We start from the raw sequence: 12,122 nt of genomic DNA on the forward strand, positions 1-12,122 counted from the left end.
GTCCCCTCTTTCAGGGAAGTCCCTATCATCCCTTTCTCTACTTCTATCATCTCTTTCTCTACCTCTATCATCTCTCTCTCTCTCTCTCTCCCTATGTCCACGTCCACGTCCATGTCTATCTCTATCTCTATCTCTATCTCTGTCTCTCCAGTACTGAACAACCTTAGTGCAAGTCTGAGAGGATATTTTGAGAGAAATTTTGAGAGACATTGTAGAGGCAGAATGATCCCAAAAAAGAACCTGGCCTGGAAAATCCCCTGACTCATGAATATTCATGCTGGCCACGGTCAGTTTTGATCACTCAGATCAATTCAAGACACTTTCTATATGCCTTTGTGAGAGCAGCAAACAGGTTCTGGGAATAAGGAGGTAGGGAAGAAGATTGAGGTTAAAATGAATTGACAGGCAATAGGATTAGAACGCTTGCCCAATCCTGATCTTGCGCGTAACTAACAGTGGCCTGAAATTAAAGAATTAAACCATGAAGCCTTCCTTGACAACTGATCTGATAGGCCCAGAAGTAAATTTCAGGGACAGTGCTGTCAGGCAGAGGTGGGAGCCGCTCACTTAAGGGGCCTGGGGAGGCTGGGGAAGGGCAGGGCAGCTTGGTCCCCTTGCTATTCAGGGAGAGAGGCATTGGTCCCTCTTGGTACCAGAGGCTAAAATGGTTCTGGGGCAAGTTAGTTGTCAGGGTTTCTGTTCACCTCTGGTAGCATTTTCTTCCTCAGATCCAATTATGACTTTAATACGAAGGCAAAAATGAACAGGGGAGAAAGATAATGAAACATAAGTCAAACGCGGCAGCTGGCAAATTTCTGATCATTTCCCTTGTAGTATTTCATTTCTAGTCTCTCATGTTGCAGAGTAGCCTCTCTGTGTGCGTGTGTGTGTGTTTGTGTGTGTGTAGAGGCAGAATTTACCACCAACACCAAGAAACAACTCCAGATGCTTCAAGGAAACAATATCAAATGCAATTTAATGACATTTTCCATGGGAGACAGGGTAGAAATAAAGGTAAAGTAGCATTCTAAATTGCTTCTTCTTACTGTCTTTAACATCATAAGAAAGCCTAAAAAAATTCTATATACATCAATTCAGGCTAAATACAATGCCTCTCAATTTCCTTTCTCTTCCATATCTCCAAACCCTACAAAGAAAAGATCAAAAAAGCATGGGGGCTTAATTATAGTATAATACTGAAGGTGAAATATTTTCATACAATATAGGAAAAGACAAACCCATGTAGGTAACTCATGTGATGACCTGGTCTGAGGGAAGAATCAATGCTTATTTACAAAAGATCTCTTGGATCACTCTTCAGTAACATTTTTCTCCACCCGAGTTTTCTCCAGGTGAACACCAGATCTTGAAGGTAATTTTCAGAATAACAACAACAACAACAACAAAAAATCTAAAATTTGAGACTCTGACTAGGAGACTCCTCTCTGGATGCCTTTTGTAGCTAAACTTTAAACAAAGCCTAACTCTTTAAGATCCAACCTTCCCACCATACGTTGGATCCAAGTAGAATTTCCCACAAGTCTCAGGGCTGCCATCCTTAGGTTGAAACCACCGGGATTAGAGTAACTGCTTTGCTGTTGACCTTGGAGGTTCTGCCTGCTTCGATGGACTTGGCCTGGGATTTCCTGTGACTTTCATCCTGGTGGGAACCACACCCGTGATTTAGGAGGAATGTTGGCGTGGGTGGGCCACAGGTTGTGAACAGGGTGCTTGCTGGGTTGCCGTGAGTGAAATAGGAAGACTGCATGCCTCATGGGACATTCCTCAGCTCGTTGCCTTTTCTGCCTTTCAACTTCATGTTCCATGAGGGTTCCACTTTCATGGTAACAACTCCACATGAGGTTTGAGCCCACTGTTTACTGTGTCTTTTCAACTGTTGGATATTTCCAATTTCTAGTTTCAAAGTAAAGCATTTCTGTAGATTAGGTTTTGGCCAAAAATTTTAGAGTAGGTTTTGGTGAGAAAGAAATAGCAGGGGGACCGAGTAATGGAAGAGTCCAATTTGTCCAATTTGTTTTTGTTTTTGGGATTGACAACAGGGTAGGTTGTGTGGAGCCATGCTTTTTCCACGAGAACCATCAAATAGAATGTCCTCACACTTACAGCTTGGGTTTTCCCAATAAGTTGTTGTTTGGCCATCCTGGCTGTTATCTGTGGCCCTGCAAGTGTGGCCATCAGGGTCTTGCTTCTTGCAATGCCCCCCTGCCTCCTGTTATGTGCATCAGCAATGTCTAAGCAGTGGCACGTGAGAAAATGTGTAACAACTGGCTTTCAAGGAGGAAAAGTCCTGGCATGAGGCATTTTCTAATTTCTGTGGTATAAATACTCCCAGCATCATGGCTAATTTCAAGCTGTCACCATGACATCACTGAATGTGGCATTGGAAGATTGTATATCGGCACCTCATTATATAACATGTTTCTCATAGACATGATAGAAAATAAAACGAATAGTGAAATCCCCTTTGCAAGGGATGAGTTTTGAGTATTTATTTTTGCTTCAAATATGATTGGCTTAATTATAAGTTTATATAATGTAATTTTAAATAATGATTGTAGTTAATAATCTGTTTGCAAAAACCCTAACAATCAAGCTTCCATATTATAAGCCATTTCTGCTACACCACTGGATTTTGGGCTAAAGAAAGAGGGAGAAAAGGAGGAGAAAAGGGCACAGGTAATACTCAAGTACTAGAAGGTCTTGATGCCATTCAGACTTGATGATGGATCCTTCTGAGCTGTGGGTCCACAGTTTCATGGAAATGACATGTTGGTCAGACACCTGGACTTTGGAACCAGACCTGCTGGGTTCCAGGCCCAGCTGTGCCATTTGTTAGCTGTGTGAACTTAAGCAAGTTATCTAACCTCTCTAAGCTTAAGGTTCTCATCTATAACATGGTGCAATACATAGTACCTGCTTCCTAAGCTTTTTAGAGGGATTCCATGAGATTATATTCAAATGGCAGCCATGAGCACTACTAGGGTTACCATTCCGATCCATGTCTAAGAGGGTCATTGTAGCCACAGCAGTGATGGTGTCCAGCCCAGGTGCAGACTCACGTGGATACTGATTGTTGAACAACATCTTCTCTGTATACAGCTTGCAGCACCAGACGTTCACGTAGGCACAGACTCAAGTGGTGGAAGCTGCCTGTCTCCATGCCTCCTAATAATGTTCTCGCTTCTCACGGATGCTGATGTTCAAGTACAGGAAACTCAGTTCTCACTACTAAGTGCTTCTGTCTCTTTAGATATCCTTTTAATTTTTATTTATTTATTTCCATTTATTTGAAGGCAGAGAGACAGAAAATGACAGAGACAGAGAGATCTTCCATCTGCTGGATCACTCCCCAAGTTCTTACAAGAGCTAGGTCTGGACTAGTCAGAAACCAGGAGCCTGGCACTCAGTCTTGGTCTCTGATGTAGATGGCAGAGACCCAAGTACTGAACCATCAGGTGCTGCCTCCTAGCGAGCACATGAGCAGAAAATTGGAATCCGAAGTAGAGCTGGGATTAGAACCCAGGTGCTCCATATGAAATCCCAAACAAGTAGTAGCTTAGCTTAACTGCTGTGCCTAACACCTGGCCCTAGACATCTTTTTAAACTATAAATACTCCTTAGTATAAAATGTAAATACTCCTTGGAAGGTGAGTTGTTAAATCCACACCTTGGTGTGAATGAGGCAGCCAGATCCCAGCCTGTGAGTGGCAAAGGGACCTGCTTCCAGGTTGACCAGACACCTTTAAAAGCAAATCCAGCAAATCCAGAAAGACTCCAGTCTTTCTCTCTCTGTTCCTCCAGTGACCCCAGAACCAAGACCCAGCTGAATCTCACATCCAGATTTCACTGAAGAGGTGGGAGTACCATTGGGAACTCATACTGCGTTCTTGATGTATGACCTTGAGAATGTCATTTCATGTCTCTGAACTTTTTTTTAGGTTATTGAAGATACGAATGATGATTACCCTGAGACTCAAGTAGGAGAACCCTTTGGGAACTAATGAGCCCCAATACACACTCTGTGATGATCATTGTCTATTCTCCATTGTTGTTGGTTCCTCTTTTTTCTTCAATTCTTCACATGTGGCTATGAAGAGAAAGGCTTTCTTGGGAGCACCATAGGGATAAGAAAATAACACATTTTCCAACCCTTAATCCTAAGAGTTTCTAATAACCAACACACAGGTTCATACCTGGGATCCTTTATTCCTAATACAGTCTTGGGTGCAATACTAATAAGTGGAATTCAGTCCCAGTTTGGCTCAGGTCATTTGGCACCATGAAAGGCAAAGGTGATGCCTGCAGGAATGTTAAGGCCCTGTGGATGCTGATTGTGAGGTCTTGTTTGCTTCTCTGGGGGCCCCTGCGATGTCACACAAATGGTTTCCAAACTACAGAGTGCTGGAATCCAGGAGAGGTTGCAGCTTCCAGGAGGATCAGACTCATGGCCAACGAGGGCTTGGGTTTTGGACAAGGCCCGGGGAGAAAGTGGGAAGCCATGAGGGCCAGTGTCTCCCAGTGCTGAACAACCAGCCCAAGTATTCCAGAGCATCCACGGGGTTCAAGGGCAGCAGCTGGAGCCCTGGGCCACGTCTGAGCGCTCTCAGAACAAGCAGGCTTCAACTGTTCCTGGGACCTGCAAAGCTGGCTTTGCTTCAACCTGTGCCACAATGCCTATTGCCCCCTCTGGACTCTCGCAGAATGAAGTCTCAGGGTCCCAACAATCATGTGTGACGAGAGGGTCTGTGTTATTAAATCCTTTATTGCCTGGCACCTTCTTTCTGGTGCTTGGGGGTATCCTTGGCAGCAGAAGCGGCTGGAGGATTACTCAGTTATTGGGGGAAGGGGGCCGTGTTTCAGGATCTGATATGTCTGGCGGAGAAAAGATGGCTGAGGGCCGGCCAGGCCATTTGCCTGAAACTAAGTGCTCCCTAGAAGGCCTGCTGGGATCCAGCCGAGGTGACTGGTGAGGCAGGGGCCACAGAGAGTAACATCTGGTTGGCAGAAGGCCCACTGGATTCCAGTGAGCACGGCACGGCCCTTGGGTGACACACTTTCATGGTGTCTGGAGAATGACCGGAGCGGAGGAACAGACACACCCAAAAGGAGGGAGGACAGGTCCTCCTGGGGAGGCTTAAAGGCACCCAACTTAGAAAGGAAAAGACACAGTTGACTCAAAGATGCGAATTCGCTTCAAATGCACGAGACATTCCTGTAAGACGCTGACGAATTGTTTGATGAACAAATGAGAGACGACGTGGGCGCAATGTAGACTTCCCTGGCCTTGTCGTGCAACGTGCAACAGGGTGCTGCTTGCACACCCGGACCACTGGGGAAGGTGAGGTGCTGAATGGGGTGCTCCAAGCCTTTTAGAAAGCAGAGATAGCAAAGCGGAGCTCCCGGTGGGTGGAGGTCAGGGCCAGCCGTGCAGGTCTGAGGCCCTGGGGGCAGCCCTCTGTCTTCCTCGTGTGGGAGGCGGCGTCATGGCTCTGATTTAGGAAGTATCCAGAACAAAGTGGGTCTTTGATACATAAGGACTTCCCCTAGTAAGGGGCTTGGGCGATTCTAGAAACTGATGGTAAAATTCTCAGCAGGGAATGCCCTCCGGGAGGTGAGAGAATTTTTAGGTTTTCTTTTTTTCTGCCTTCTCTCTTCCCCTGCATGTTCACCATCCTTGTCTACTTCTTGCTTAGCAGAGGGCAAAGGCCTTTTCAGGAAAGCACCAAACACTTGAGGGCTTTGCTTCCAGAAAGGGGAAAGATGGTACAGCCTGAGTACAAGGCCATGGGAGCCCAAGTAAAGAGGTTCAACGTCAGACCAGTTTCCGCACCCCAGGGATCAGCCCGGAGGACTTATTGTGCCTCGCCCCCTGCTGTCTGGGGAGGAGATGGTCTCCTCAAGTCAGTGAGGCTGGGCTTCGTCCAGAGGTTCCTGGGAGGGTGTCAGAGTTGGATCCAGTTGGTCTGAAGCACGATCTGTCTCTGAGCTGGCCAGGTCCCTCTCCCCACCCCACAGCCCTCACCTATTGCAGATGGAGCTCTCTCTGAAACAGAGCAAACCAAGAAGGAAGAAATGGCTCAGACACCAGGTCTCCCTCCAACCCCAGCATTCTGCTTCATGGTCTGGGTAGCTTTTGCCCATTTTGGAAAGCAATTGGTGGTGGCAGGAAACAACTACTCTGACTGAGCCTTACAGACATTCTATAAAATTATAACAACAGAACAGGACAAACGTCACACCAAGATCTTAAATCACACAATGTTTACAGAATATAATGCCCCATGGCAGACAAATACTAAATACCACAAAGTACCTGAGACAAGAACAGAAAGAAGCAAAGAAGGAGGAGAAGACTAAAAAGGAGTGTGGCATCCTGGCCTCCGGCGGTCCCAGGAGCACAGGCAAAGTTCACCGGGGGCTGGGTGTGGGCTTCCCGGGGCTCCAGCCTCACATCTCGGTTTCCGTCGCGTGGACCTCGGTCGCCGTGATAGCGATCCCGATGGCAAGGCTGCCATTGTCAGAGAAGAGCTGGGCCAGCGACGTGTTGAGGACAAGGCAGTCCCCGTCGGTGATCACGGAGTCCACGCACTCAAGGACAGACCGGGGGGTGGCCTCCCACTTGAGACGCCGGTGGTTCCTGTTGAGCTCCAGGCGGTAGGTGAAGCAGTCGGCCTGGGTGGGGGTCCCGATCAGCATCATGGTGGCGAAGAACTGGGGGTGCCCCTCGTGCCTCTCCTGTTTCCTTAGCACCAGCAGGAAGTGGTGGCCGAGGCAGGAGTGCAGGATGATCCAGTCGGCTGGCGCCGGCAGGTGCATGTCCGTAGCCAGGAAGACAATCTCCGCTCCCTGCAGGATGTCGACCCTGTGGATCTGCCGCAGGTGCGGCACCACCACCTCCAGGTGGCCTTCCCACTGGCAGGAGAACAAGGGGCACATGCAGGGGGTCACCTGGGCAGTGTGCAGCCCTGCCTCCTGGTGGTGGAGGAGGTGGGGGTGGGCGTGGTGGCGCAGGTGGCGGTGGCGGTGATGGCGGTGATGGTGGGTGAGATGGTGAGAGTGGAAGCTGCCTTGCTCTGCGGTGCTCTGAGCGACGGCGCGTCGGCTGGACACATACTAGAAGGAAAGAGAAGCAGGTTAGTGGACTGAGGTTGTCTTCCCCTCGCTGGGACTCCCCTGGTGTTCCAGGTAGTAAAAGCAGGCTCTCCAGGTGGAAGAGAAAGTTCCACTTCCTTACAACAACCAGAGCCCTGGTGGGTGCTTCGGGGGAAGCTGAGATTCAGAACACTTAGTTCAAGAAAATGCAATATTTATATGCCTATCTGATTCTTTAATAAAATATCCAAGCAAATAGGCAATTTTGCCCTTCAAAGAACACATGGTGATGGTCATCAATCATAAAGGACAAGAAAATCCATTCTTTTGTTTCTGCTTTTTTGATACTGTTTTTTTTTTTAATGAAGGAATATGGGTCAATGGATTTTTTTCCTCCTACTTTGTCATTATTATTATTTTGTGAAAGAGATTTCCACCCTCTCTGTGTATCCTTCTAGAGCTCCTAGGGTTGTGCCATCTTGGGCTCTGGGTCCTAAGACACCTGGTGGGATGCAGAGCCCATTGGGTGTAGTTGTACTGCAGTGGCCGGGGAGGAAGCCCCACCAGAGACTCTGCCTCCACCCCCACCCTGCGCCACCCAAGGCCCACTCCCACCGCTCCGGGCTCATCTTTTCCAGGGGCTCACCATCCTCCAGCCTCTACCCTGCGACTCTCTTAACTTTTTGTTCTTCAAGGCAACATGACCACAAATGCCCTTAAAAACACCAGGGGCTCTGATGGCACCTTCTGACCAGCCCCCTGTTGAATCTGTTGAACACCTGTCATGGCCAGACCCTGCAGGCGTTAGGGATACAGCCGCAAGCCCGGTAGATACTGAGTCTCTTGGTGTGGGTGGTAGTGGATAATTCATTAAGTTTTTGACTAGGGTCCTCCTAAGATATGAGGCTATCATGTTTTTCAGTTGAAAGCAGGCTTGGGTAGTAACAAGCCTGAGGTTCCAAAGCTGGTAAGTGAAAGATTGGGATTCTTATTTGTACCTTTTGACTCTGAACACAGGAGCGCTTGCGGCTCCCCCTGCCCCCGCCCAGCTCTGCCTTTCTTTAATTAGCCTGCAGGATCTGGGCCATGCAGCGGGGCTGGTAGCTGTGTAGTGCACGGCAGGCACGCGGCCCCCACCTGATCCCCAGGCTGCCCTCAGGTAGGCAGTGTCCCTTCCGCCCTAGCTCTCCAAACCCCCTCCGGACTTCAGGTACCCCGGGCCCTTGCCTTCTCACTTGGCTGCAGTTCATTCTCGAAGTGGAAAGGATGGGAGGGGGCCTTGAATGCTCCATGCTCACTACCACTGCTGCCAGTTTCTGCCTCCCCTGACTCACTGTGGCTAATAGCAAAGGCCTGGCTGCCTTTCTTTTCTTCAGAGCATGAAGGATAGATACACATATATGCACACACAGCCATGCACGCAAAACACATGCACATGCATGCATGCCCAAACACAGTACACACTCCTGACATGCAGGATGTACACACACACACACACACACACATTCCCACACAGCCCTCTACATGGCACATCGAGATGGTCACTCTGGTAGTGGAGAGACCTGGAGGCAGGTGGGTGCCAGGTCAGCTCGGCTCTGGCGCTGTTAGCTCCAACAGCCAGGGTCTGCCTCCTGCCCCAGGAATGTGAGCTACAGGGGTCCCAGCACTGCCCCTCAATGGCAGCAACTGGGCAGCCTGCTGTCACTCATTCTGCACCCTCACCAGGGCCCTGCCTCAAAGGAGACTGTGCATCTTCAGTGCTACAGGAACAGGCTGTGTTCCAGCGTGCTGCTAGTGAGCCCTCTGAGTCGCTTCAGTGTTAAATATGGGGAACGGAACTGACTTCCATGCAGTAGTACTGAATGTTAGGCATTGTGGAGGGGAGCTATCATTTGAATAATCTTTTTTTTTTTTCACAGAAAAGATAAATTTCCATATTTTTTGACAGGCAGAGTTAGACAATGAGAGAGAGAGAGACAGAGAGAAAGGTCTTCCTTTTGCCATTGGTTCACCCTCCAATGGTCACCGCGGCCGGCGCACTGCGGCCGGCGCATCTGCTGATCCGAAGCCAGGAGCCAGGTGCTTCTCCTGGTCTCCCATGTGGGTGCAGGACCCAAGCACTTGGGCCATCCTGCACTGCACTCCTGGGCCACAGCAGAGAGCTGGACTGTAAGAGGGGCAACCAGGACAGAATCCAGCGCCCCAAAATAATTTCCATCTGGCTTAATCCCCATGCACCTACTGCGGGTACCATTTAAATTTTTATTTATTTATTTTCATTTTATTTGAGACAGATATTTGTGTGTGTGTGTATGTGTGTGTATTTTAGGGGGGGGGAGGGAGATCTCACATCTGCTAGCATATCCCCAATGCCTGCAGCAGCCATGGTTGGCCAGACCAAAGACAGGAGCCTGGAACTCCATCCAGTTCTCCTAGGTGGTGGCAGGAACCCAAGCACTTGAGCCACCATCGCTGCCTCCGAGGGTGTCCATTAGCAGGAAGCGAGATGCAGAAGCAGAGATGAAACTGAAACCCAGGCACCCCAAAATGGGACGCTGCCCCCCCGCAGGGCATCTTAACTGCTGTGCCGAAAGCGCACCCCGGAGAGTACCACTTAACCATTGAGTGGGGGTGATTCCTCCCATCCTCTGGGATGGAGCTGTCAAGGGCTCACAACTTCCATGAGTCAGGCTCCAGAGTCCCCCCTTGCTCCGTCCAGAGCCCGTGGGCCTGGCAGGTGGTCTCCCTTTGCTGCTGTGCTCGGAGGACTTGGTGTTAGGCTGTCACAAAAAACCCCAACCACTATCCATCCCCAGTCTCTGTCATAGTCTTTACAACAGCATGAAAGGAACAGAGAGATGGGGTCGCTTTCCCAAGGTCACACAGCTCATAAGGCTGTGGCTGGGATCGGAGCCCAGATCAGTTAAAGGTGGCAGGGGTTGCAGACTTGGAAAACCACAGGCTGGGTGTCAAAAGATTCTGATCTGTTTCCCTGTTTGCTAGTCCAGCAGCCTTGATTAAGTCAGTGTTCTCCTTGGCAAAACATTTATCTAAAGGGTTGCTAGAGGCTCAGATGTAAAAAGGCATTAAAAACACTATCCAGAGTTCTATCAGGTTGGCATTGTCATTGTGATGTGGCTTGGGGTGAAGACTTTTGGCAGCTTTGCTCGGTCCATGGCTGCCTGTCTCCGATTTTCGCATGTGAGCAGCAATTTGGGCTGAGCACAGAGCACACCATAAGTGCCTGGAGAACCTGACCTTGCCTTTGGCCTGGGGCTTCTTATGCCAGAGCTGACCCACGATAAGAGGACACTTCCAAATTCCCATCCAGAAATGGCTTCTGGGTGAGTGATTTCCCGACTTGTCCATTCCCAGATCCAATTTCCATCTTTGTCCTGATCTATGCAGCTAATATCAGGGGTGAGAAGTCCCAGTAGGAGGAAGCAGGGAAGAAATACCTTGACCTCCCCTTCCTCTCTCTTTCTCTCCCTCTTCTCTCTCTGCCCTTTCCCTCCAATCTCCTGCCAGTGCCTTTTCTTGGCTAAAACCAACCGGAGGCCGGGCAGCCCAGGAGACGACGCTCAGGCAGGGTTGGTGTCCTTAGGAAATGGTGCTGGGGGAGGCAGACGGGTGCAGAAGGAAGATCCTCCTGTGTGCAGATGTCCTGGCTGCCTCTTACTTGAGGCTGCTGATCTGAACAGGTTGGGCCTTCTACACCGAGCTCTGATGGGGCTTAAGGTTGGGGTTGGGGGCAGGGGGACGCATGCTCATAACTCATTAAGCCATCCCACAAGACACATATACACTGTCCAACAGACAAGAGGCTAAAATACAGAGCAGAACAGAATGCTAACTAGAAAATGCACAAAACAATGCCAAAATGCAGTGTGTTCTAGAGACCTTGCAAGTGCAGAGGTAGCTATTCACGCCAGTAAGGGTGAAGCGTGGAGGGTGGGTTCTCTAACAAAACAGGCAAAGTGCTTGTTGACTGGGACAGCAGCCGATTTGAAGGAGCTGAGTATGAAAGGACATGGGATGTCTAAGAATGACAAGAGCTGGTTGATGGAGAAGGAGAGGAGGTGTTGGACCACGTTGTCAGGGCCTCCTAAGGTAAGGCTCTGGGATAGCACCCAGGGCAGACCCAGACTCAGCTGTAGGCACCGGGAGCTGTGCTGGCACACTGGACTGGCCAACCCCAAGTCTCCCCCTTGTTCAACCCCTGGACCCAGGCAACGGTCATTCCACCCGGACTGACTCTCTTTGCTTCCTTTGGATTTCATCTTCAGCTAACCTTGTTTTTTAATGCTACTGCACTATAAAGCTGCCAGGGATGTAATCCAGAGACTGGAGTGAATGACTATGCAGATAAAGTGGGACATTATAAACTCATCGAGACCTGTGCAATTGCTGTGCCCCAGAAGGCGCTAAGAATAAACGCAGCCTTAATTCTTCATTTCTTTCTGCTCTATCTTCGGATGCAAAATACGTTTCATTTAAACGATCCTTGGGTGAGGGAGGTCACAGGGCTGCTGGCAGGGAGAAGGGATTCTTTTAATTGGTAAAATGCTAATCGTTTTGGAAAATGAATTCTAATCATCCCATCTAATACAGTGGATGTGTGAGTAATTACTTTCCTTCACTAAACTGTTAATGCAACATTAGTGATTACACTAATTAAAACTAATGAACTCTTACAGACTGATAAACCCCCCAGTCAGTCAGCGATGCCTTCCTTCCATTGGCTGTATTTAACTTCCCGTTTGGAAGAGAGATCTTGAATTAACCTTTAGAATAATGTGCAAAATTGGGTTTAGAAATGTTAGACTTTATAGACTGGGTATAATTCTTTCCCCAAGCATTAGTGAGGCCATTTCTACTGCGGGTGTAATTGAATTTAAAAACTCATTCCTTAATTTGATCAGCCACACTCTCATGGTTAGTAATGGCTATCTGAATCCTGACCTCCGAAGAGGAACCCTACCCCTGGAAACCTCACACGACATTCCACC

The 12,122-nt window shown here is 48.9% G+C and overlaps 1 protein-coding gene across 1 annotated transcript in view; it reads right to left on the reverse strand.

Moving 5' to 3' along the window:
• Positions 1–961: 961 nt before the first annotated feature.
• SIAH3 (siah E3 ubiquitin protein ligase family member 3) overlaps positions 962–12,122 on the reverse strand; it is a 78,280-nt gene continuing 67,119 nt past the window's right edge. The window contains exon 2 of the mRNA XM_002712954.6: positions 962–7,134. Coding sequence (XP_002713000.4) covers positions 6,469–7,134 — 666 coding nt within the window. The 3' untranslated portion in view covers positions 962–6,468. The remainder of the gene's footprint in view (positions 7,135–12,122) is intronic.

The sequence above is a fragment of the Oryctolagus cuniculus genome, chromosome 9, assembly GCF_051225735.1.
Source record: "Oryctolagus cuniculus isolate XC-2025 breed Fujian yellow rabbit chromosome 9, ASM5122573v1, whole genome shotgun sequence".
Classification (NCBI taxonomy): Eukaryota; Metazoa; Chordata; class Mammalia; order Lagomorpha; family Leporidae; genus Oryctolagus; species Oryctolagus cuniculus.